The 25,211-nt window shown below is 54.6% G+C and overlaps 2 protein-coding genes across 3 annotated transcripts; one reads left to right on the top strand and one right to left on the bottom strand.

Annotated features, from left to right (window-relative positions):
* The first annotated feature begins 3,297 nt into the window (after nt 1-3,297).
* LOC119848883 (PSMC3 interacting protein) lies at nt 3,298-8,700 on the top strand. The gene is made up of 8 exons (XM_038385215.2): nt 3,298-3,412; nt 4,268-4,374; nt 4,848-4,937; nt 5,621-5,732; nt 5,966-6,111; nt 6,941-6,994; nt 7,898-7,957; nt 8,150-8,700. The coding sequence occupies exons 1-8, from the start codon at nt 3,379-3,381 to the stop codon at nt 8,207-8,209; spliced, it is 663 nt and encodes a 220-aa protein (XP_038241143.1). The 5' UTR covers nt 3,298-3,378; the 3' UTR covers nt 8,210-8,700.
* A 349-nt stretch (nt 8,701-9,049) lies between these two features.
* Nucleotides 9,050-18,827, bottom strand: MLX (MAX dimerization protein MLX). 2 transcript variants are annotated; one of them, XM_038385213.2, is made up of 8 exons: nt 18,713-18,827; nt 16,880-16,916; nt 16,210-16,299; nt 15,252-15,358; nt 14,874-14,973; nt 14,015-14,114; nt 13,283-13,484; nt 9,050-12,026 (listed from the first exon to the last, which is right to left on the bottom strand). In XM_038385213.2, the coding sequence occupies exons 1-8, from the start codon at nt 18,791-18,793 to the stop codon at nt 11,970-11,972; spliced, it is 774 nt and encodes a 257-aa protein (XP_038241141.2). In that variant the 5' UTR covers nt 18,794-18,827; the 3' UTR covers nt 9,050-11,969. The 2 variants fall into 2 exon arrangements, with proteins under 2 accessions (XP_038241141.2, XP_043359343.1); XM_043503408.1 differs by having other exon boundaries at nt 11,431-12,061.
* Between the last annotated feature and the right edge of the window lie 6,384 nt (nt 18,828-25,211).

Here is a 25,211-nt window from a genome sequence, read left to right as displayed (position 1 = left end):
GAGCTTAGTTTTTTGTCTTTTTTTTATATATTCTCCTGGCTCGTGGTAGGTGGAATTAAATAAACAGCTGGTTCATGCCAGGAGTGTCCCCCGATCGGGACAGTGCTGCCCTGGGGGCACAGAGTAACCCCTTCCTGGTGGGGGAGGGGATGGACAGCTCTGCCCTTGGGTGGGGGAGACAGGAACAACTTTAAGAAGGGCTCTAGAGGTGATCCTGGCAATTACAGACCAGTAAGTCTAACATCAGTACCGGACAAATTAGTTGAAACAATAGTAAAGACTAAAATTGTCAGACACATAGAAGAACATAAATTGTTGCACAAAAGTCAACATGGTTTCTATAAAAGGAGATCATGTCTTACTAATCTATTAGAGTTCTTTGAGGGGGTCAACAAATGTGTGGACAAGGGGGATCCAGGGGACATAGTGTACTTAGATTTCCAGAAAGCCTTTGACAAGGTCCCTCACCAAAGGCTCTTATGTAAATCAAGTTGTCAGGGGATAAAAGGGAAAATCCTTTCATAGATTGAGAACTGGTTAAAAGACAGGGAACAAAGGGTAGGAATAAATGGTAAATTTTCAGAATGGAGAGGAGTAACTAGTGGTGTTCCCCAAGGGTCAGTCCTAAGACCAATCTTATTCATAAGTGATTTGGAGGAAGGGGTAAACAGTGAGGTGGCAAAGTTAGCAGATGATACTAAACTGTTCAAGATAGTTAAGTCTAAAGCAGACTGTGAAGAACTTCAAAAAGATCTCACAAAACTTAAGTGAGCACTAAAATGGCAAATGAAATTTAATGTGGATAAATGTAAAGTAACGCACATTGGAAAAAATAACCCCAACTATACATACAATCTGATGGGGGGCTAATTTAGCTATAGCTAATCAGGAGAAAGATCTTGGAGTCATCGTGTATAGTTCTCTGAAGACATCCACGTAGTGTGCAGCAGCATTCAAAAAAGCAAACACGATGTTGGGAATAGTTTTTAAAAAAAAAAAAAAAGGGGATAGAGAATAAGATGGAGAATATCTTATTGCCCTTATATAAATCCATGGTACGCCCACCTCTTGAATACTGCATACAGAGGTGGTCCCCTCATCTCAAAAAAGATTAGAAAAGGTTCAGAAAAGGGCAACTAAAATGATTAGGGGTTTGGAACGGGTCCCATATGAGGAGAGATTAAAGAGGCTAGGACTTTTCAGCTTGGAAAAGAGGAGACTAAGGAAGGATATGATAGAGGTATATAAAATTATGAGTGGTGGGGAGAAAGTGAATAAGGAAAAGTTATTTACTTGTTCCCATAATATAAGAACGAGGGGCCATCAAATGAAATTAATGGATAGCAGGTTTAAAACAAAAGGAAGTTCTTCACTCAGCAGTCAGCCTGTGGAACTCCTTGCCTAAGGAGGTTGTGGAGGCTAGGACTATAAAAGGGTTTAAAAGAGAACTGGATAAATTCAGGCAGGTTAAGTCCATTAATGGCTATTAGCCAGGATGGGCAGAGACTGTGGCTCTAGCCTCTGTATGCCAGAGCTGGAAATAGGCAACAGGGGATGGATCACTGGGTGATTCCCTGTTCTGTTCATTCCCTGTGGGGCACCTGGCAGACCAGACACTGGGCTAGATGGACCTTTGGTCTGACCACACTCTGCCTGTTCTTATGGGGGGGGGGGTGACGGACAGCTCTGCCCGGGGGGGGACAGTTCGGTGGGGGAGGGGGGCAGCTCTGCCCGGGGGGGGACAGCTCGGTGGGGGGGGTGACGGACAGCTCTGCCCGCGGGGGGGACAGCTCGGTGGGGGGGGTGATGGACAGCTCTGCCCGGGGGGGGACAGCTCGGTGGGGGAGGGGGGCAGCTCTGCCGGGGGGGGCAGTTCGGTGCGGGAGGGGGGCAGCTCTGCCCGGGGGGGGGACAGCTTGGTGGGGGGGTGACGGACAGCTCTGCCGGGGGGGGACAGTTCGGTGGGGGGGGTGACGGACAGCTCTGCCCGGGGGGGGGACAGTTCGGTGGGGGAGGGGGGCAGCTCTGCCCGGGGGGGGGACAGCTCGGTGGGGGAGGGGGAAGGACAGCTCTGCCCGGTGGGGGGGGCCAGCTCGGTGGGGGAGGGGGAAGGACAGCTCTGCCCGGTGGGGGGGGGCAGTTCGGTGCGGGAGGGGGGCAGCTCTGCCCGGGGGGGGACAGCTCGGTGGGGGAGGGGGGCAGCTCTGCCGGGGGGGGACAGTTCGGTGGGGGAGGGGGGCAGCTCTGCCCGGGGGGGGGACAGCTCGGTGGGGGGGGTGACGGACAGCTCTGCCCGGGGGGGGACAGCTCGGTGGGGGGGGGCAGTTCGGTGCGGGAGGGGGGCAGCTCTGCCCGGGGGGGGACAGCTCGGTGGGGGAGGGGGAAGGACAGCTCTGCCCGGTGGGGGGGGCAGTTCGGTGCGGGAGGGGGGCAGCTCTGCCCGGGGGGGGGACAGTTCGGTGGGGGAGGGGGGCAGCTCTGCCCGGGGGGGGACAGCTCGGTGGGGGGGGTGACGGACAGCTCTGCCCGCGGGGGGGACAGCTCGGTGGGGGGGGTGACGGACAGCTCTGCCGGGGGGGGGCAGTTCGGTGCAGGAGGGGGGCAGCTCTGCCCGGGGGGGGACAGCTCGGTGGGGGAGGGGGAAGGACAGCTCTGCCGGTGGGGGGGGCAGTTCGGTGCGGGAGGGGGGCAGCTCTGCCCGGGGGGGGCAGTTCGGTGCGGGAGGGGGGCAGCTCTGCCCGGGGGGGGGACAGCTCGGTGGGGGAGGGGGAAGGACAGCTCTGCCCGGGGGGGGGGGGCAGTTCGGTGCGGGAGGGGGGCAGCTCTGCCCGGGGGGGGACAGTTCGGTGGGGGAGGGGGGCAGCTCTGCCCGGGGGGGGACAGCTCGGTGGGGGGGGGTGACGGACAGCTCTGCCCGCGGGGGGGACAGCTCGGTGGGGGGGGGTGACGGACAGCTCTGCCGGGGGGGGCAGTTCGGTGCAGGAGGGGGGCAGCTCTGCCCGGGGGGGGACAGCTCGGTGGGGGAGGGGGAAGGACAGCTCTGCCCGGTGGGGGGGGCAGTTCGGTGCGGGAGGGGGGCAGCTCTGCCCGGGGGGGGCAGTTCGGTGCGGGAGGGGGGCAGCTCTGCCCGGGGGGGGGACAGCTCGGTGGGGGAGGGGGAAGGACAGCTCTGCCCGGTGGGGGGGGCAGTTCGGTGCGGGAGGGGGGCAGCTCTGCCCGGGGGGTCCCGGCCCAGGCACCAGCTGCCCTAGCGCGTTCTGATTGGTGGCAAGGGGGCCGCGGGCCGGAAATGGGGCCGGTAACCATAGCAGCGGTCGAGCGGGCTGCGTTCCTTCCGCTTCCGCCTCCCTCGCCGCGGGCCCCGCACAGAGACCCAGGATGAGCAAGGCCCGAGAGAGCCCCGCGGCGACAGGTGAGGAGAACAGGCCCCGCCCCCTCCCTTCCCCCCGCTGGGCCGGGCCCCCCCTTCCCGACCACCTGACCGCCCTCCCCACGGGCCAGGCCGCACTCCCTCGCCCCTGCTGCGGCCCAGCCCTGGCGCTGAGCCCCTTGCCCCGCTCTCTTCCCCGTACTTACTGGGAAAACCCGGGAGGTGGGCAGGCTCGAGCCCACCCGCTTCGAAAGGCCCCTCCCCCAGCCTAGCGGGAGGGACCACTGGAACCAGGAACCAAATGAATACGAGGGACAACTAATGGAAAACGGGGATCGCGTGATGGTCACGGGTCAAAACAAGGGAAGCGGACGGGGACACCAAGCAGATGACCCTGGACAGCGCCCACCGCGCCTCAAAGCTATCTAGGGAGCCAGCGGACGCTGCCCAGTGGAACTCTGCCTGGATGCGTGAGACGAGGGAGGAACGGAAATAGGCTCCGCAGTTGCAGAGCACCCCCTCGTCCAACGTCTTCCTCCTGGTGTTATAGATGGTGACTTTAGCTAGAACCCGGAGGAGGTTGACGAGGAGGTCTCGCGATTTTGTGAGGCCTTGGATAGGGTGTGCGAAAATGAACAGGTGTGGGGAAAAGTGCAGCCAGAACCTCAACAGGGGCTGCAACCTGGCACATTCGAGGTAAGCATGCGCCAGGTTCTCCCTCACGCTGCAGAAAGGGCAGGCCTTGGGTACGGGGGTGAACCATGCCAGATACATGCCCATGCTCGCAGCTCTGTGAAGGAGCCGCCAACAGATGTCCCCGGTGGGCCTTGGGACCAAGGTGGAATAAAGGCTAGCCCACTGGGGCTCCTCACCCTCCACAACCTCTCTTACCCGTAGGAGGAGCCGCCGCAATCCTGCTTCGCTACCTCCAGGACCAGAATCGGCCGCACAGTGCCCAGGACGCCTTTGGGAACCTGCAGCGAGAGCATGGGCTGGGCAAGACGGTGAGAGGCAGGCAGAGCTAGAAGCCTGCCCAGATGCACCCACCACAGAGGCTCCAGTCTGGCACCACCCCTCCCGCCCACCCCCCGCCTTGGCTGCTTGGAGCAAGGCGTCAAGGCAGGTCAGAGCCTTCCACCCAAGCAAGAAGCTGGTAGGGAGCATGTTAGTGACCCCGCCAGAAGGGTGGGAGCTGCCACTGGCTCCCTTCCCCAGAGATTGTCCCACAGCAGTGTGAAAAACCCCCAGCCTCTCGATAACCCACACCACAGGCAGGTGGTGGGTGGCAGCAAGAGCCCCTTGGATAGATGCACAGATAGCTGGCTGCATGGGCAGATACCATATCTGCAGCTGTAACAACACACACAGCCCTTCAGGCCTGTCTAGTTCATCTCTTCCCTGCCCAGCTTACTCCCCAGGGTAGCTTTCTGGTGCTCTGTCCAGTTCTCATGTGGACTCCTGTTCCTTTTTGCATCAGGCTGTGGTGAAAGCACTGGAGCAGCTGGCTCAACAAGGGAAAATAAGAGAGAAGGCTTATGGGAAACAAAAAATATACTTTCCAGACCAGGTGAGATGAATCTGTTCAATTTCCCTAGGCAACAAAAACAATCTTGAGTGAAAAACTAAACACATCAGCCCCAAGTAAAGCCTTTTGGCAAGGCACGGCCTTCCCTGTAGTGTTTGTTAATGTGCTGATAGCTGCATCAGGCACAGAGGAGACACTGTCAAGAAGCTTTTATTTACATAGCGGTTCAGCACAAAATGCACTAGGAGACTCCAGTGTGTATGTTTATATGGGCACCTGCAGCTTTCCTCACGCTTCAAAGCAATATACGCTGTCTTGCATTTATTCCATTCAAATGCTTTGGTTCTTCCTTTTACTTTGGATTATTTTGTTTGAAGGAACCCAGCAATCCGCTGTTCACTAACATAAAACCTGCTGTTCAGCTGCGTAACAGCCTAGACAATGTCACCAGTTTAGACTATAATGAAATAAATATGAACTTTTGTTAATATTAACAATGGTCAAAGCTATGCCATTCTAGCCCATTTATTAGCACTCTTCCCATCCCCTCATAACCAGTGGAGATGATACCTTTAGGAGCACATTGTGTATGGCTGATCTCAAGAACAGCAGCAAGCTGTCATGAGAACAAATGTCTCGAAGATCTCTGTCAAAAATAGGTGATGGTGACTGTACAGGGAACATCTGTTCACTGTAATTCATAATGCATCATCTTTCTCTCTCAGGATCAGTTTCCCACAGTGAGTGATTCTGAGTTTAAAGCCTTGGACAATGAAATCTCGGAGCTTTCTTCAAAAGTACAAACCCTTCAACAGAGCTGCCGCCATATGGAATCAGGTGTGTTTCAATTTCCACTTCTACTGCCAGGTTTATTTCGAAGTAGATTAGCTCGGAAGCTGAACCAGCATGGAGTGTGTGTGAGGCAGTGCAATGTCGCACCAAGCATGGAGCGTGTGTTTTGAGGCAGCGCATTGCGGTGCCAGCATGGAGTGTGGCCTCGTGCCGACATTAATGCTAGCTGTCGAGCTGTAGCTGTGGGCATCCCTGGGTAACTAGCGATTCCATTCCAGAACTGAAGGATCTGAATGGCTCAATGACAACCCCAGAGATGATTAAAGAGATTGAAGAGTTAAAAAAAGATTGTGCCAGTTACACAGAGAAACTGGAGCGAATTAAATCTGCAGCCAACCATGTGACTCCCGAAGAGAAAGAGAAGGTAAAGAGCTGGACGGGGCTGTGCCACTGAACACAGCAGCCGAGAGCCCAGCTCAGCGCTTCTTGTCTTAACAAACTACTCAATAAATGACCCTTAGATGTAGACAGGGAATAGCTTGTCCCTTTTGGATGGGCTCTCTATTTCTGTAAGCCAGGTGGTGTGTCTGAATGTGAGGATGAAAGGCACCTAAGAATGCTGACAAACGTTTCGAATCTGACATCAAACACTGAAGAATGGGAGTGGTTGTGGGAGAAGTTTGAAACTCCAGCACAGACTGTCCTTTTCTCAATTAACTTCCCAATGTTCCTGTTTATAGGCTACGGCTGTGCTTTAGTGGCCTCCTCTCTGAAGTCTGATCACACTACCTGGGCATTATCTACTGCACATGCTGAAGTGCTGGTCAGCTTTAAGTATGGCTAACTCCAGCATGGCGGAGCCAATCCCAGAGTCTGATGTCGCTGGAAACGTCCTGCTCCATAACGTTCTCAGCAGACCCTTCGCTGTGTGCCTCCTTAGATTGTGTGTGTATCTAGAGGGGCGCAGCTATAAAGGCTGGTTCCTGAGTGACTCTTGCCTGCAGCCCTTTGCTCTGGGTTGTCATTTTATTAATACAGAAATTCAACATTTTAGCCTCTCAAATCATCCATTTTAAAAGGAGACCCACTTCCAAAGAGCTTATTTGTCAAACAGTTGCCTGCACTGTGTGATGGTCTTGAACACTAAATAAGCATCTTGCTCTGGCCTGGCCTCTCCTCCTAGCAGTAGTTCCTTGCTTCACACTAGGGAGCGGTTGGGTTTAATGTTATTCATTCAGTCTTGTTGGTTGCAGGTTTACAACGAGAAAAAGCTGTACTGTAAAGAATGGAGAAGGAGGAAGAGAATGGTAGCGACCTTTATTATGAATACTGGGTAGATGGGCACTATTGGGTGGTGGCAATGATACCCAAGAGGTGACTGGGTGTTTCATTCAGGGGGGAAATACTAGCGACGTAATGATTTATGGAGCAGCCCTGGGGGTCTTGATCATCTTGTTTCCGTAACCTGCTGCCAAGCTAGCCAAGAACTAATTGACATATGAACCTCTGCAGCACTCAGCTTATGCTAGTCTTGAAGTGGTGATGCCTGGGCCCTTCTGGTGTCGCCCAGGAGAAGGAACCGCAAGGCCACTTCTCCTCACTCTAATGCTGCTGTTCTCCAGCTTCCGTCCCATAGTTTCTAGTGCTGGGAGAGCAGCCATCCTGGCAGGGATACCTCTTCCTGGGCTCTGATTTCAGCTTTCCAACGTATGGACAGAGCAAGACAAGCTCCCATCTATCCTCTCTGGTTTTCCAGTGGCAGCTCCCTCTGCCACTCACCAGAGTCATCATGTTTGGGGGGCTTCAGGTTTACATTCTAATAGTGATGCCAAACTGCCACTTTAAATGGACCAATGGGTGATTGCAGCAAAGCAGATTATCATCACTTAGAGCCCTGAAATATATGGGGTGAAAGGAACCCTACAGCTGTCTGTTGGGGACCATTACACTTTCATTAGTGTGTAATGGCTAACTGGGAGGAGACCTAACTTCAGCAGCCCAAGTAGTGGCCTCTGTTGGGGGGTGTGCAAGGCAGGCGTGCACCCTGGGAAGCCTCACTGCTTGTGACCATGGGGGCTAACACTTTGGCCTTTGCTAACCTGTGTACGTAAGGCTTGTCCCACTGGTGAGCTTGCCCAGGTTTCACTTAACATGTCTATTTCCTGAAGAAATGTAGCTAAATATTCTTTCAAATTATTTTGTTTTGCCAGGCGACTGAGCTACTTGATGCAATTCTGGAGGGCTATCCCAAAAGCAAGAAACAGTTCTTTGTAAGTACGACCATATCCACCTGCATTTGATTGATTAAGATAAATCTGCAGGTATTCTGCTTGAAGTGGTGTAACCCTCAGCAAGTCCCACAGTGCTGGAAAGGGCCCTGTTTCTGAATTCTCTCTGTGCTGTACAGCCAGTGTAACTCTCCTTTGTGCTCTTGGTAAAGAGGCTGCGTTGTTCTTGTGCAGGAGGAAGTTGGGATAGAGACGGATGAGGATTACAATGTCACTTTGCCGGTGGCTGTCTGAGTTGCTGATAGGAGCCACTGCTCCAGGGGAGAAAATTGGCCAGTGTGGAACCCAACAGAAGCCGCTTCTGAAACTTGCACTGTTTGTAGGGCTTGGTTTTGTCCTGCGTCTTTTATGTATGTTTATGTTTTAAGATGCTTTGCAGTCAGGAGGGTGGCTAGAGGGGTTGAGGCAGCTCCAGGTCCCATCATATCCTCATTTGCAGTGGAGTCATTTTATTATCCTTTGTTGCAATGGGCAGTTGGGATGGTGCCTCTCCACTGGGCTATGGGTGTGTTGGATTGCCAACAAGTAGGTGAGTTTGTTCTAGCAAAGGGAGGAAAGGAGCATCTAGGAGACGGGAAAGAAACTAGTTGTTTAACTGTGTAGGGATGTATTGGCATCTCAATGTATTTAATAGAGAGGGTGGGAAACGCTTCCCACAGCATCTACCATGTCGTAATGCTGTATATAGGAGTGTGATTCATTAAACACCCCTGTGTCTCGTCTTAGCCCTGTTTCTTCCATAATTATTTCTCACCCTGCATGTCCTGGTGGTAGCAAGACTGGCCTCCCGACTGCTCTCTGGCCTCCTGGCCGCTTTGCTCACACAAAAGGGAGGCTGGCTGTATTCCAGTCTGGTTTAACTATGGCTTTGAGAACTGTCCGAGTCAGGCATCCGGATAGCGGGGGATGACCTGGTGGGGAGGGCTCTTCCAATACGGCTGCCATAACACTGGCTAAGGGGTCAAGTTGGGCATCCTGAAATCACTAGTCACTTCTGAAAAACTGGCCCTTGCCTCATCACCTCTCATAGCAAACCCAGTGATTCTGTGTCAGAAATAAACAAAAGGACAATCCTTAAAACGCTTAGCAAAAATTTATTATAATTACTTTTCATGATAGAAAAATATTTCATTTCCACCTGAGTGAGGTCTGTAAAAAGCAATGTCCTTCGAGAAATACACATGCCACTTATTAGTAAACAGCACAGGCTACTGCTTCTGCAAACAGGGTGCTTTCCTTACAGCAAAGCAACATCTTACAAGAGTTACACATCTGTGCTTGAGTACGGCCATAGAGGTAGCTGCCCCTGTTGTGTGCAATTCACTTCAGCAGTAAGGCATGTTGCTGCAAACAAACTCTTGAACTTCCTAGGGGCTGTATGCTGCATTTGGACCAACAGGGACACTCAATGCAGGCTTTGTAGAAGTGCTGTGTTTTATAAAATCCAAGACCAACAGGAATATTTCCTTGATTAAATGGAAACAGCAGTTTAAACATTATGCCACTGCGTCAGTGTTTGAAAGGCAGGCAGCACTGAGAAACTACCAGACCCAAACTGAAGGAAACGCACAACAGTCACTAACACGGGATTTTTAGAAGTGTGGTAGGAACATAATTGAAAATCGACAAATGCTGTTGTAAGAGAGTCGCTCTGTTGGGGTAATTCCAATAGTGTCACCTTGTTTGAGTAAAAAGAAAAGGAGTACTTGTGGCACCTTAGAGACTAACAAATTTATTGGAGCATAAGCTTTCGTGAGCTACAGCTCACTTCATCAACTGCATCCGATGATGTGAGCTGTAGCTCATGAAAGCTTATGCTCCAATAAATCTGTTAGTCTCTAAGGTGCCACAAGTACTCCTTTTCTTTTTATGAATACAGACTAACATGGCTGCTACTCTGAAACTTGTCTGAGTAGTAAAACACCATGGCTGCTTTAGCAGACAGCTGCCATCTGCTTTAAGAGACCTGAAGGGCTACAGTGAATGAAACAGGGTGTAACTCATTTAAATTGTCCCAGACAAGCAGCTGTCTGCAAAACGTAAACTGATAACGTTAGTGTGATTTTTTTCAATGCATTACAAAAATCAAGGCTTTATTATATATAAAACTATAGTTCTAAACAAGAGTAGACGTCTACTTAGTATCCACAGCAGCTCTGTGCTACACTATTCTACTTTCCCACACAGTGTGACTTCATCAGAAAGTGCCAAATCATATAAAGCCTGACAGAGATCAGCCTCTGTGCCGATAAAATTGGAGAAGGCTGTAGCGAAAGCTGCACTCATGTTTAATTGTTTAGGAAATGTGGCTAGAGTTGAAAAGGCCAAGTCAGCAGCTGCCTCAAGCAGAGGCTCGAGAACATGGTCATCTGCACAAGAAGGAGAGTCCATTCAGCACTGGGATTAAGTGACTCTCCTTGTGGCAGTGAGGGGCCAACCCACCCAGCTTCCTTTGTATGGCCTTTTGGAAAGTCATTCTGCACCAGTAAAGCAAGCAGCCTTCCATCCCTAGACAGAACTAGACCATCGGGATTGAGGCCCATAGGAATTGCTAGTCCAGAACCCATCTCAACGGTAACTAGAACCAGCTGCTTCAGAAGAAGGTGCAAGAAAGCTTGCAGAGATGGGAGAACCTGTCCCAAGGGAAGCTTCTTCCTATCCCCCTTTAGTAGAGATCATTTTGCCTGGTGCAGGAGGGTTCATAACCCAGCCAAAGTCTTTAATCCTAATGTGGCAACTGGCTCTGGGGTGGGGGGAAGAGCCTGTGTTCCATCTGTTCTACAGCTCATGCCCAGGCTCTGTGGTTTTCAGGGTATGCATCCCAGCAGGCAGTAGATGTGCAGTGCTAAGATGACCAGGCAGTAGTTAGACTCCAGGCCATTCCCCACCACAGGGAGCAGGACAATCTGCCGACTACAAAGCAGATCCCCAGCCCCGGTGGGCCGGCCTATATTCCACCCTGGTCCCGAGACCCGCCGGGGATACTGGTTGGCGGCTCTCGCACGGGTGTGTACTTGGCACAGTTCACCCCAATCCTGGACACTGCCCCTTTTGCGGCATGAGGGAAACCCTGGCGCACGTATACCTGGAGTGCACCAGGCTGCAGCCCCTATTCCGGCTCCTCACAAATATTTTGTTAAGATTTTGGTTGCACTTTTTCCCTCACCTCCTTATCTATGCACTCCCTATCTGTGGCCCCACTAAGTCACGGGACCTCCTGGTCAACCTCCTCCTGGCCCTTGCTAAAGTGGCATCTATAAAACCAGGGTGAGGAGGCTGGTCGATGGAGTCTCCTTTGACTGTGGGGCCTATTTCCGATCCTCCGTCCATTCACGTATCCGGGCAGAGTTCCTCTGGGCGGCGTCCACTGACTCCCTTGACGCCTTTGAGGAGCAGTGGGCGTTGTCCGGGGTTCTCTGCTCGGTGTCCCTGTCCGGTTCCCTTCATTTGACCCTTTCACCACACTCCTGTCCCTGTTGTTCATTAGTTGTCCCCCGTAATTATATGGTTTTCCAGGTCCTGTGGACTCCTCTCTTAGGCTGGGGGGGATCCTTTAGCACTTCCTGGATCCCAATAAGACAAAGCAGATCCCTCCCACCAGCTGAGCTACTGCCACTCTTGCAAAGAGTCAGGGGCTCAGGCAAGGCCCATTCACTGCCATGCCAGTTTGGGTGAGACAGCCTCTACTGCCTTCCTTTGGGGCAATGAGAAGTGTATTTAATCCACATCTAAACTCCCTTCTCTGCCGACTGAGTCCCTACACACCCTCTGATGCTACAGACTGTGACAAGATCTGTGGAGAGGTACATAAGCCCAGTTTTGGTTTTTGGTCAATACAATAAATAATCCAGAGAGAAGCTTTAACAACCACAAGGGAAACAGACCAGCCATTCCTGGAGTCTGTTTCCCAACTCCCTCCCTGCTGGCGGTACCCCGTAGCAGTATGGATGAAGAACGCAGGCCCATGCTGCTGGGGCACTAGCAGGGAGAGCAGTCAGTAGAGCTGATTCTTCAGCTGATGCAGAACCCCAAGCACGATGTCCCGCAGAGTCTGAGGAGAACAAGGAGGAGGCAGGATCAGTCACTCTGCGGGACAAATAAACATTCACCTTGGCAATGCCTCTGTGGGTTCCAGAACAGACCAGGGAACTCCTTACAGAGGGGAATACATATGTAGAAAGGCAGCTGGGTACCCGCTGCACCAGCCACGGACAGCGGTGTTTATGGGAACAAACCTGGGGGTCATGGGGTACATGCCTCCCAGGGGTTCAGTGCCTCAGGATTACTGGGAGTACAGGACCTGCCAGCTTGGATCAGATCAAGGGCCCATCCTGGCCATTTCCTGTCTGCCAGTAGCAGAACCAGCTGCTTTAGAGAAAGAAAGTCTAGTGTAAGAAGGTGTGGTATGACGACTTGCCCCTCAGGGAAGGTTCTCCCTGGCCTCCATGAGCTAGAGCCTCATTTATGCTCTGAAGCAGGAGGGTTTCTATCCCTGTCAAAGGTCATGTTTGCTGGGGCTCTTGTTCTCCAGCTAAGTGCCTACGGATATCTCTACGCTGAGAGAAGAACCCCACAGCAGCAAGTTTCAGAGCCTGGGTCAGGTAACTCGGGCTCGAAGAGCGTGCACTATGGGGCTCAAAATAGTAGAGTAGATGTTCCTGCTCAGACTGGAGCCTGGGCTCTGAAACACCCCCCTCTGCCGGTTTGTAGAGCCTGGGCTCTGAGTCTCATTGCTGCAGGGGTTTTTGCAGTATAGCTGTACCTTTGGGTTTGCCTGATCTCCTGTAGCAGGCAGCACTACCATGCAAGCTGCATAGTGGGGTAAAGTTTCTCTCTCTATTCATTTTGAATTTGCCACTTTCAGTTTCACACATGGTCCCTTTGCTCATGAGGAGACCGGGAGAACAGGAGTTCTCCAGCTCCCTCCTCAGCCTCAGGCACGATTTTGCATCTCTTTATCATGTCCTCTGTTCTGCCTCTGGCAGACAGTCCCAGGTTTTCCATGCCCCTAGTCGTTCTCGTCACTTGTCTCTGAACCATCTACTTGTGCTTTGTCCTTTCAGAGATGGGGTGACTGGAACTGCATTCGCTATCTCCATCCTGGTCTTTAAACCTCCTAACATGCTTGGACAGCTGCCCGGTGCTGAACTGGCCCTGGCACTAGTTAATTAGAGCCCAGTAAGGTGTAGGAATAGTTCAAGCAGTTCCCTCCAATGTGCATTGCTTTGCATTTGTATCTACTGTAGCTATCTGGTCCTATGCAAGAGCTTGCCCCGTGTTACTTTGTGTGCAGCTCCTAGTCCTTACCTGTGGCTTACAGTGCTCTTCAATCCAGCTGAAGACACAGGCTGAAAGTTCCTGAAAACTTGCTACTGAGATGGAGGCATTAAAGGACTGGAACAGTGAATCCATGATGCCTTGGAAAACATTAAACTTGACTTGGTCAGAGACCTGGTCTTTCCCCTCATTTGGATTATCCTGATGAGCTTTCACAATCTGCTCATAGTTTCTGAAACAAACCAAAGAAACCTGGATAAAATGGCAGGCTTGGGAAGCCAGCTCTGGCCTCAGACACCTTCCAAAGCTCTGTTTGAGGTGCCAGAGAGACCAAAGATGTGCCGTAGTGTTTCCTGAAGGCCCTTAACTTTGCTTTTTAGGACCATAAGACAACACTCACACTGGCTGTATGGTTAAGGTAGCAGGCTCTGGGCTTAAATTCCTTAAGGGGAATAAATGCAGGGAAATCATGGTCTCCCTTCCATGTGGGAGAGGAGACCCAGGAACAGGCTGGGGCTCCTTGCTCTGAGTTGGCACCCCCCTGTGGACAGTCCCCTTGCTCAGCCCTTGCCCCTCACACTATATTGGGATCTTTGTCAAATCCAGCTTGACCAGCGAGTCAGATACTATCCAGTCCTGGAATGGAATTGAGAGGGGGAGAAAAAGGTGAGTATGGTGGGTGTCTGCTGCAGTATGTAACACACAGGGTGTCCATCTCCCTGTCCCCTCGAGGTGGGGGATATGCAACAAGTTGCTCCTTACACTTTCATGATCTTCAAAGCTGTGACATCTTTCCTGAGTGTAGAAACTTCCTCCTCCTGCTTCTTCTTCTCCTTATGGAGGAACTGAATGTAGTCAATGGCTGAAAAGAAAAGGGAGGATGAGGATTTAGGATGCTCGAGACAGATCAGAGGTTACAGTAATGATGCTCAGCAGGGGACAGGAGGAGCAGACACTGGGGCACCTGCAGGATTGATGCATGGCCCTAGATTTCATCCCCACAGGCCTCATGCATCCAAACTGACCAGAAGCCAGGCTTCTCCTGTGACTTCTCTCCTCAGAGGGTTCCAGTGCTTCATATCCCGGCTCCAGGATGCAAGAGGTGCTCTAGATCATACACTAGCAGTGGCCAAGCTGAGAGGAGTCCCAGCCTCCTAAGCCCTAGACACAGTCTTCCACCCTCAACCTAAGAGATTTCGATGCCCATGAGCTGCAAGAAGGGGGTGACTGGGCTAGGCAGCTAGTGCTTCACCTTGTAACAGTGTGCCTCCCTTGCACTGGTAGGCTGATTGCGTAAGTGTTACTCAGCCTCAGCAAGAGACCAGGACAGTGTTAACCTGCAGAACCTGCCAGGAGTGGGTGCGGAGGGTGAAGACAACTCAGTGAGGCCTGGAACAAGGCACCTGCCGTTTTAGTTTTGATTGTCTGCAGGGAGGGTTTTACAGCTCAGATGACTTTCCCCATCAAACCCCCATGAACAGAGGCGGGTCTAGTTCTGGCTGGCCAGTACCCCACTCAGTGACCAGAGGAGTACAGCCGTCCAGCGCGGAAGCTATTTGTCACAGCTGTTGGGAATGCCAGCACAGGCCCAGAAATCACTCCCCACCGCCCCCAGACTCACTTTTCTGCAGGACGATGGCTTTGCTCAGTTTCTGGGAGCCAATGCAGAAGTCCTGCTGCTGGCATGTGGGAACGATGGCCTGCAAGTCGTCGTAGCCTTTCTGCAGGGGGGGCAGCATGTTTTAGATTCAACAGAATGGGATGATGGCAGCTGGCTGGGTAGATGGTTTAACAAGGTGGAAAGCTACAGCTCCCTCTGGTTGATACAAACCCCCTACAGCATCATGAATGTTTGGGGGAACACTGAATTTAACAGCTAAATAAATAACACAAGGTGCTGGTGCTGTAGCATAATGGGCCCTCCTGGGTCTGATGTGAAAGGAAGGCGCTGTCTGAATTCTCATGCAAAGGAACAGCCTGCCAGCTGCTCTGAGGTTACCTTGATGGCATCTCGTCTCTTCTGCTCGGCCTGGGTGTGGGCGCGTCTGCGCCGGTCCTTGTATGACTCTTTGTAGGTTTCCTGGTGATAATCGCTGTCTTCATCATCTGCAGCAGAAGAATGGTCACCATCAGCTCTGGGGGCACATGGCAACTCCCAGAACGCAGGAAGCAGAGACAAAAACTGATACCTACAGTTACTGAGGTAACATGGAGACCATGCAGTGTCTGGACTGAGGATCATTTAGACACCTGTGCCTGAGAACAGCTCCCAGCGACACCACTTAGCTACCGATTGGATGGACTAGCTCCAAACAGCACTTTCAAAAGGATGGCGTCAAAACACAGTAAAGATCCACCTGTCCAAGGACATCTCTGCTGACAACAGCCCACAGCGTGAGTGAGCAGCTGGGGAAATTCATTATAGGGAAGGCCAATAACAAAGATACTAGGTGCCAGCTGGGCCACCTGCTTCTCCTGCAGACCTCTGGGGTTGGATGCTGGCTTGTCTAGGCAGGATTCTCACTAGAAAGGCTCTGCAGTATTCCGGATTTCAAGAGGGCTGGATGTCTAAGCTGAGATCCCTTCCACAGGGGGGCCACTTTTCAGCACTTCCTGGAAATCAGGCCCCTTTAATGTGTCTCAGAGTGGGCATCCATCACCACTCAGCACTTGAAAACCTCGGCCAAAAAGTTTCTTCAGACCTTCGCTCCAGCTCTCTTCTGTTCGCCATTACCAGGAGAATCCCATCAAACTACCCTGCAGGAAGCCAGGACACCATCCTCCCTACCCAAGGGCAAGACTTCTGCTCTAGCTGGCAGAGGAAGCTCTTGCAATCACAGTCTCACAGAGAACATCTACCTAAGGAGAATGAGACTGCACAGGAGTGAGAGAGCAGGAAAAGCCCCTATTAACTGAAGTGCTGGAGAAGCTGGTGGAACATAGAGAAGGGACCATACCTGTATTGGGGACTGAGGAGGCACTGGTGGAGCCAATGCTGTTAGCTCGGGATACTATGCTTCCTTTCCTAGTGCTTTCCACAAAGAGCGCTGAAAGAGAAAATACCACAGCGTATTTCCCTAAGTCACGCAGGAGACAGTGAGTAAGTGTCACTAACCCCCAGAGACACTGCAAACTGGGACAGAGAAGGGATCAACTCTGGAAGGCAAGTCACAGGGCAACCAGCTCCTGCGATCAGCAGCTGTTGCAGTCCCAGTCAGTGTGCAGACAGGTGCGATGAATGCTGAAAAGCCATTGGGACCAGATGTGAAAGCCAACTAAAGCACAGCAATGTAACTAATATCCTTTGCACCGGTTTCCCTATCTGTAAGATGGGGAAAATATATTCTGGGAGACTTGCGAAGTGCTCCAAGAGCCTCTCATTAAAGGAGCAAAGAATACATTGATGATTGCGTCTGTGCTGCTTTTCCGATGAGAAGATATTCATCTCGTTTTAAAAGGCCAAAGGGTCCGATAAGAGACTGTGGATTTGGACCAAATTTGACCAGGTTGTCCCTCTTCTAACAGCGTAAGCTAGAGCAAAGGACAAAAGTGACCATGGTTCCCTGGCCCATTTAGTCAGCTGTGACCTGACAGAGTTTGGGAGGAGGAGGACACAAAGCTACTCACAGGGATCCAGTCCACTGTCACTGTATGCAGAATCCACCTGGTGCATTGTAGGATGAGCGAATTACAGCGTGAGAAAACAGGAAGAGAAGAGAGAAAAAGAAACGAACCAGTGAGTGAGGCAGTTACCTCTTTAGTGAATTTGCTTTTTTGCGCAATAAACTATTTTGCCAACACGTGACAGCAAGTGGGAACAATGTGGGTGGTCTCATGAGCCCCCACACAACACATCCATTTTCCAGAAAAACAATGCTGCCCAATTCCCTTGCAAGTTGAAACACTGGTTTGTTCTTCAGTTTAACAAGGCTGTGACTGCAGGATTGATCTGGTTTCAGTTTTACTACACTTTATTATAGGACTACATGGTTAGATTTTCAAAAGCATATGCACATTGAGGACAATAGGAGAAGCTGGGTGTTGAGCAATTGTGAAAATCCAACTCTGGTTCCTGCCCAGACTTTGGGCACTTATGGACACATAGTCAACACTTCCTCCCCCTCTTACGTGGTTATATTTATCTGAATGTTAAGACTGAATACAAGAAAAGACAAATGACCATGCAGCTCTGCTCCAGGTGTTCAAGAGAACAAAACATTCATAGAAAATTAAAGCTCAGCCTCTGGGAATGACTCTCAAGATACACTGCTCCCTGGATATGCCAAGCAGGAAACCTAATTGCATTCAACAGGCAAGTCCTCCGCTTGGTTAGTTTCCCTCCAATGGCAGCAGTTATGTAAGGCCTCCCCCAAGGAACCAAGGATCAGATTTGTAAAGGTATTTAGCTGCCTAAAGAAGTAGATGGGCACCTAGTGGTGTACAGAAAAGTACTTTAGCATCTAAATCCTGGGTCACACAAACTTCCATTGATTTGAGGATGTGGGTCTGAGTTCCTTTGCAAAATCACACTAGGCATCTAAACACCTTTACAACTCTGGCCCTAAGTGTACTTAACTCCTTGGAGCCACTTGAGAAATGTTTTCCCTAGATAGTCAAGATTTTGCAGTGACAGAAATATAAAATTGTGGAATAATCCACCCATATTGGATGGTTCCTCCCCAATCCCAGCTGTCCAGAATTGGCTCGTGCAGGAGGGTTTCTATCCCTTCCTAATGTCCAGGGGGCAGAGGAGGGGGGGATGGGCAGGGAATAAGTCAGCAGTGGTATCCGATTCTCTTTATGCAGTAAAAGGCAAGACACCCCAGGAGAGCCACCAGCCAGTGGCTTTGCCTCTAGTCACATCCCCTCAGAAATCTGTCTCCTCTGGCACAGAGCTGGAAACCTGCGTGGTCACAGGGAGATTGGACTCATCTCTGACCTGACCCCAGTCTTAACATAACCCCAGACCCCTATCCTGACGTGACCCCAGTCCTGATGTAACCCCGACCCCTATCCTGACGTGACCCCTGACCCCAACCCTGATGTGACCCCATCCCTGACCTGACTCCAGTCCCGACCTGATCCCTGACCTCAATCCTGACCCGACCCCACCCTGATATGACCCCATCCCGGATGTGACCCCATCTTTGACCTGACCCCAGTTCTGATGTAACCCCGACCCCCATCCTGACATGACCCCATCCCTGACGTGACCCCTGACCTCAATCCTGACCCGATCCCATCCTTGACCTGACCCCAGTTCTGACGTAACCTCTGACCCCTATCGTGACGTGACCCCACCTGACTTCTGCCCCCCACAAAGCCCCGCCCTTGGGTTCCCCCGGGCCCCGGCGGCTTCGGGCCTGTGGGGTGGACCCGGAGTGGGGTCTCGCCCTCTCCCGGAGAGAAGGGCCCTGCGGTGTGTCCCGCGCCGGCCGCCGTCCCGCTCCCGGGACTCACCTTCCCCCACGGGTCCTCGGGCGAGGCGCCTGCCTGCTCCGCCATCTTCCCGCGGACTCCGGTCATGTGACCTCCCAGCATCAGCCAATCACAGCGCCCGACCGCTGCAGCGGACGGGGCTTCCGGAGCCGCCTGCCGCGGGGGCTGATGGGAGATGCAGGTTCTTCGCAGGGGCTGATGGGAACTGTAGTTCCACCGCGGGGACTGCTGGGAGCCGCAGTGTGTCCCGGGCCCTGGCCCGTCGGAGCCACGAGGGGGCGCCGTGACACAGGATCCCGCCGCGGGAGGCGCCGCGGGCTCGGACCCGCGCTGGGGGCTCAGCCCGGGGCCGCGAGCGCCGAGACCGGCAGGGCTCAGGGCGCCACAAAGTGGCTACCACGTGTCCGGGCTGCGAACGGGGACACATGGGGGGGCAAAAGAAAAGGAGGTTAGAGACTAACCAATTTATTAGAGCAGAAGCTTTCCTGAGCTACAGCCCACTTCATCCGATGCATTCGGTGGAAAAAGCAGAGGAGAGATTTATAGTCACCCCGGGGGGGGGCTGAGCCTGTGACCTCACATGACCCCCAATCCCCGCACCGCGACCTCACATGACCCCCAATCCCTGCCCCGGGACCTCACATGACCCCCAATCCCCGCACTGCGACCTCACATGACCCCCAATCCCTGCGCCGGGACCTCACATGACCCCCAATCCCCGCCCTGTGACCTCACATGACCCCCAATCCCTGCGCCGGGACCTCACATGACCCCCAATCCCTGCCCCGGGACCTCACATAACCCCCAATCCCTGCACCGCGACCTCACATGACCCCCAATCCCCACCCTGTGACCTCACATAACCCCCAATCCCTGCCCCGGGACCTCACATGACCCCCAATCCCAGCCCTGTGACCTCACATGACCCCCAATCCCTGCCCCGGGACCTCACATAACCCCCAATCCCTGCCCCGGGACCTCACATGACCCCCAATCCCCGCCCTGTGACCTCACATGACCCCCAATCCCTGCCCCGGGACCTCACATGACCCCCAATCCCCACCCTGTGACCTCACATGACCCCCAATCCCTGCACCGCGACCTCACATGACCCCCAATCCCTGCCCTGTGACCTCACATGACCCCCTATCCCTGCCCCGGGACCTCACATAACCCCCAATCCCTGCCCCGGGACCTCACATGACCCCCAATCCCCGCCCTGTGACCTCACATGACCCCCAATCCCTGCCCCGGGACCTCACATAACCCCCAATCCCTGCCCCGGGACCTCACATGACCCCCAATCCCAGCCCTGTGACCTCACATGACCCCCAATCCCTGCCCCGGGACCTCACATAACCCCAATCCCTGCCCCGGGACCTCACATGACCCCCAATCCCCGCCCTGTGACCTCACATGACCCCCAATCCCCGCCCCCGCGACCTCACATGACCCCCAATCCCTGCTCCGCGACCTCACATGACCCCAATCCCCGCCCACGACCTCACATGAACCCAATCCTCGCCCGCGACCTCACATGACCCCCAATCCCCACCCCACGACCTCACATGACCCCCACTCCCTGCCCCGGGACCTCACATGACCCCCAATCCCCGCCCACGACCTCACATGACCCCCAATCCCCGCCCCCGAGACCTCAAATGACCCCAATCCCCGCCCTGTGACCTCACATGACCCCCAATCCCCGCCCGCGACCTCACATGACCCCCAATCCCTGCCCCGGGACCTCACATGACCCCCAATCCCCGCCCCCGCGACCTCACATGACCTCCAATCCCTGCTCCGCGACCTCACATGACCCCAATCCCCGCCCACGACCTCACATGACCCCCAATCCTCGCCCACGACCTCACATGACCCCCATTCCCTGCCCCGGGACCTCACATGACCCCCAATCCCTGCCCCGGGACCTCACATGACCCCCAATCCCCGCCCACGACCTCACATGACCCCCAATCCCCGCCCCCGAGACCTCAAATGACCCTAATCCCCGCCCTGTGACCTCACATGACCCCCAATCCCCGCCCGCGACCTCACATGACCCCCATTCCCCACCCCGCGACCTCACATGACCCCCAATCCCCGCCCCGCGACCTCACAAGACCCCCAATCCCTGCCCCGTGACCTCACATGACCCCCATTCTCCACCCTACGACTTAACATGACCCCCATTCCCCCATGACCCCCATTCCCTGCCCTGGGTCTGGATCTGTGATCTCACAGGACCCCATTACTTGTTCAGTGTTCTCAGATGACCCCTTTCCCTGCCCTGGGTCTGGATCTGTGATCTCAGATGACCCCATTACTTGTTCAGTGTCCTCATATGACCCCATTCCCTGCCCTGAGTCTGTGTCTGTGACCTCAGATGACCCCATTACTTGTTCAGTGTCCTTAGATGACCCCATTCCCTGCTCTGGATCTGGGTCTGTGACCTCAGATGACCCCATTACTTGTTCAGTGTCCTCAGATGACCCCATTCCCTGCTCTGGATCTGGGTCTGTGACCTCAGATGACCCCATTACTTGTTCAGTGTCCTCAGATGACCCCATTCCTTGCCCTGGGTCTGTGTCTGTGACCTCTGATGACCCCATTACTTGTTCAGTGTCCTCAGATGACCCCATTCCCTGCCCTGAGTCTGTGTATGTGACCTCAGATGACCCCATTACTTGTTCAGTGTCCTCAGATGACCCCATTCCCTGCCCTGGGTCTGGATCTGTGACCTCAGATGACCCCATTACTTGTTCAGTGTCCTCATATGACCCCATTCCCTGCCCTGAGTCTGGGTCTGTGACCTCAGATGACCCCATTACTTGTTCAGTGTCCTCAGATGACCCCATTCCCTGTTCTGGATCTGGGTCTGTGACCTCAGATGACCCCATTAGTTGTTCAGTGTCCTCAGATGACCCCATTCCCTGCTCTGGATCTGGGTCTGTGACCTCAGATGACCCCATTCCCTGCCCTGAGTCTGGATCTGTGACCTCAGATGACCCCATTAGTTGTTCAGTGTCCTCAGATGACCCCATTCCCTAATCCTAACCCTTGTGACCTCCATTGACTCAGATCCCGGCCCTGTGCCTGTGACTGCAGGTGATTTCCCCACATACACCGCCCCCACCAGGGCTGGGTCCAGGCCCATGAGCCAAAGTGATGTCACTCCCTGCTCTGGGCCTGGGAGCCTCATCAACTCAGACCCACCCCTTCCGGCCCCTCAGATCATGAGATTTTTCATGTAACACACAATAAACCATTGAGGGTTTCAGTTTTTTTTCTTTTCTTTGCCTCCTGTATTTGACACTTAGGATCATGTTTCCTACTTGTCTTCCCAACCAGGAGTGCGAGGCATGTATTGATTTACATGGAAGCTGAGAGTCGCCTGTAATCACAGGAATCCAGGAGCTGAGGCTTTGATATGAGGCTCCTGATGAAACTGAGAGTTCGTCACACTGTGCAGTTTGCAGGAGCCAGACTTGGCCGCAGAGCTCTGAGCCCCAGGGCTGGTTATTGGCAGGGGCAGGACCATCCCTGTTCTGGGTCTGTAGAAAATCCCCAGGGCCTGCATCAAGAGGAGTCAGAAAATCTAAAGTTCACTGGGGACAACCCTGCAAAATCACCCAGCCTCAGAGCAGGAAGTGGGGGGGGTCACAGGGGCAGTATCAGGCAGGCAGCAGAGTCACCTGGGTGATGGGGGCCAGCACAGGAATTGGGGTCCCTGGGGGGGTCACGGAGTACACAAGGGGTGTGGGCAGGTTGAGTTCAGTTCACTGTCCTACATCCAGAGCAGCATTTGCCAGCTGGGGTCTTTGTGGGACGTTTCCTCTGATGAAGCTGATGCCCCCAGCCCAGAAAAGGCAACTGCTTCCTGCTTGACATGATACCGGCCCAAGTGGGACTTGCTGGAGGCGCTGGGAGATGGGGCAGGCATCTATGTCCCCCCACACCTCCCTCAGCGACCTGCCTCAGGGCTGGGGTGGGAGGTGGGCAGGGGCGGTGCCCCTCAGCCACAGCTCATTGAAATGGCACAGGAACCGTGGTTGTTTCTGGGCCCCGTGGGCTCCCTGCCACTCCAGCGCACCTCAGTCCAGCCAGGCCTGCTGGGCCCTTTGCACGCTGGTGGGAGGGGATCCCCTCTGGAGGACGTCCCCCACCCCGGACTGCTGCCTACTGGAAGAGCTCTGGGCACTGATTTCTATGCCTGGCTGCCATGAAGGGTTGGTCCAAGCAGCCAGTGCTACAGCCGAGGGGCAGTCCCCCAGCAACTCTGCCAAGCACATGCCCTGGGGCCACCTCCTACCTGCTCCTTGCTGTGGCCCTACCCTCAGAGCTACCCAGCCCCATGAGACTCTGGCAAGGGGGCCTCCTGCCTTGGAGGAGAACTGCCCCCACCTGGGGCAATTCCAGAGCCCTCTGCAGCCAAGGCTGTGAGGCTCCAGCCCTTGGAGCAGATCATGGGGCTGGGATTTTGGGGGCAGGGAGCTGAAGGGTTTCCAATGGCATGGGGAAATGTCCTGCCCTGCTGGGATGTGCATCCCCACTGGGGCTAGGCAGTGGCGCCCACCAGAGGAGGGGTTTTGAGCCACCCGAGGTGACAGGGTGGGGGGAAGATGCCAAGCGGGGACTGCAGCAGCCTGGCTCAGAGCCCCATGGAAGTGGCTGGTGCTGTCCCTGCACAAATGCCCCTTGGTGCATTCCTGCCTGGCCCCTGCAATGGGGCCCTGCTCTGGGCAGCGCTTGCTGCAGCAGGCTCGGTGTTTGGCCCAGGCTCTAAGCCTCTCCCGTGCCTCTGCCACCGTCCGCACCCGTGCGCTGGCTGCGCTGGCCTGAGTCCCTGGAGACTCGGCAGCCTGCCAGAGACATGCCGGTAGGGGCGAGGGAGGGCCTCCCAGGGCAGCGCAGAGCAGAGAGGGGAGCAGGCTGGGCTGGGAAGGGGTGGCCCATGTGGCATTGCAGGGCACTCGCCTCCAGGCCATGAGCACTCCACAGCCCTGAGACACTGCGGAAGCTGGCCTGGCCTTGGCACAGCGTGGCTCTACAGGTGCTGCAAGCAGGTGTAAGTAACGGGGCAAACATCATCTTAAGTCCCAGTGTCGGCAAGGCCCTGAGCTCAGCCCCGGCTGATGCAGGCCACGGAGCCAGCCGTGCCACGTGGGGAGGTTCTGTCCGGGCCCTGGGCTCGGCTCTCACCCTGCCCTCAGGCCACAGGCCTCACCCGTCACCAGCTGCTCCCTGCTCCCACCCAGCCTCAGCCCCCTGGAAAATCGCCGTGCTTCCTCCCCTGTGCGCACAGCGGCTGGGAGGCAGCTCAGCCTGGGCCTTCCTGCAAGGACCCAAAGTCCTAGCAGGGCACCGGGCTGGCTCCCAGCTGCAGCAGTGGCGGGATTTACCCTCTCCTCACCAGGTGGGGCCAGGCAGCACCTGGGGCGCAGGGCAGACTGGGAGGCACGCTGTCCCAGAGCCAGGACTCAATGCCCAGGGCTGCTGATGCTCGGCCCCGCCAGAGATCAGGCCACCCTTCTCCCCGGCAGTCTGACAGCCTCCCTCCAGCAGCAGCCGACACCCCATAATGCACCCAGCCACTTGGGCAATTCTGCACCTGGGGTGACCAGCTGGCGCCCTACAGCAGGAGAGGGCACTGGCTGCCTTCGCCGGCTCCCTGGCTCCCCCCACCCCAAGTGCTGTCCAGCAAAGCCTGTGCAGAGCCCACTGGTGTCCCCCCCAGCCCCCTCCACAGAGATCATGAGCTGCGATTGGGCAGTGGGACCCACACCCCTGGGGCACTGGGGCACAGGCAATGTTGATTCAGTCAGCAGGGGCTGGAGAACCTGCCTCCCTCCCATTGCATCAGTGGGAGTCTCTGCCGAAGGGGTCAGGCAGGTCCCCTCCCATCCCGCTGCCAAGCCAGCGCCAAGGGCAGCCTCCACCAAGGAGTCCCCTGGACAAAGGCAGAAACTAGGCTAGTAAACCAGGGACCCCCAGCACACATGGAGCCCCTGCAGCCCCATCACCCGCTACAGACCCTGGGGCCAAGATCTCAGGGCATGGCACTGCCAGACAGGCTCCCTCCTCCCAGCAACAGCCTGGAGTAGGGGAAGGCTGCACCTGCTGCCAGTTTTGGGACCAACACAGCCACAGCCCTGAGCCCCTGGGCCCAACCTCAGTGCACTTCTTGCCTGCAGCCCCTGGTGCACTGCAGCCCCCAGTCAGATGGCTGCGAGTACCACAGAGAGGAGACAGTTCCCAGGGGCGACCCATTCCCCAGGGCACCTCATGGCTCCTCTCCCGGCCCCCTTGCCCCTGTGTCCTGACAGCGCGTCACGTTCTCCCACTTACGCCAGGTGCTGCAGTTGATTCCTGCTGCTGGCGTAACTGGCCCTGAGATAACAGCCACCTCCTGTTCCCGGTGTGCCCCTCCTGACGCCAGCTGCGGGGCCAGCACAAAGTCCACTGCTGACGTGCCACCTGTCCCCGTTGGCTGTGGCCCCAGTGGAAGCAGAGGGCACAG

Source organism: Dermochelys coriacea, chromosome 27, assembly GCF_009764565.3.
Source record: "Dermochelys coriacea isolate rDerCor1 chromosome 27, rDerCor1.pri.v4, whole genome shotgun sequence".
NCBI classification, from domain to species: Eukaryota; Metazoa; Chordata; order Testudines; family Dermochelyidae; genus Dermochelys; species Dermochelys coriacea.
This window is presented reverse-complemented; position numbering and strand designations above follow the sequence as displayed.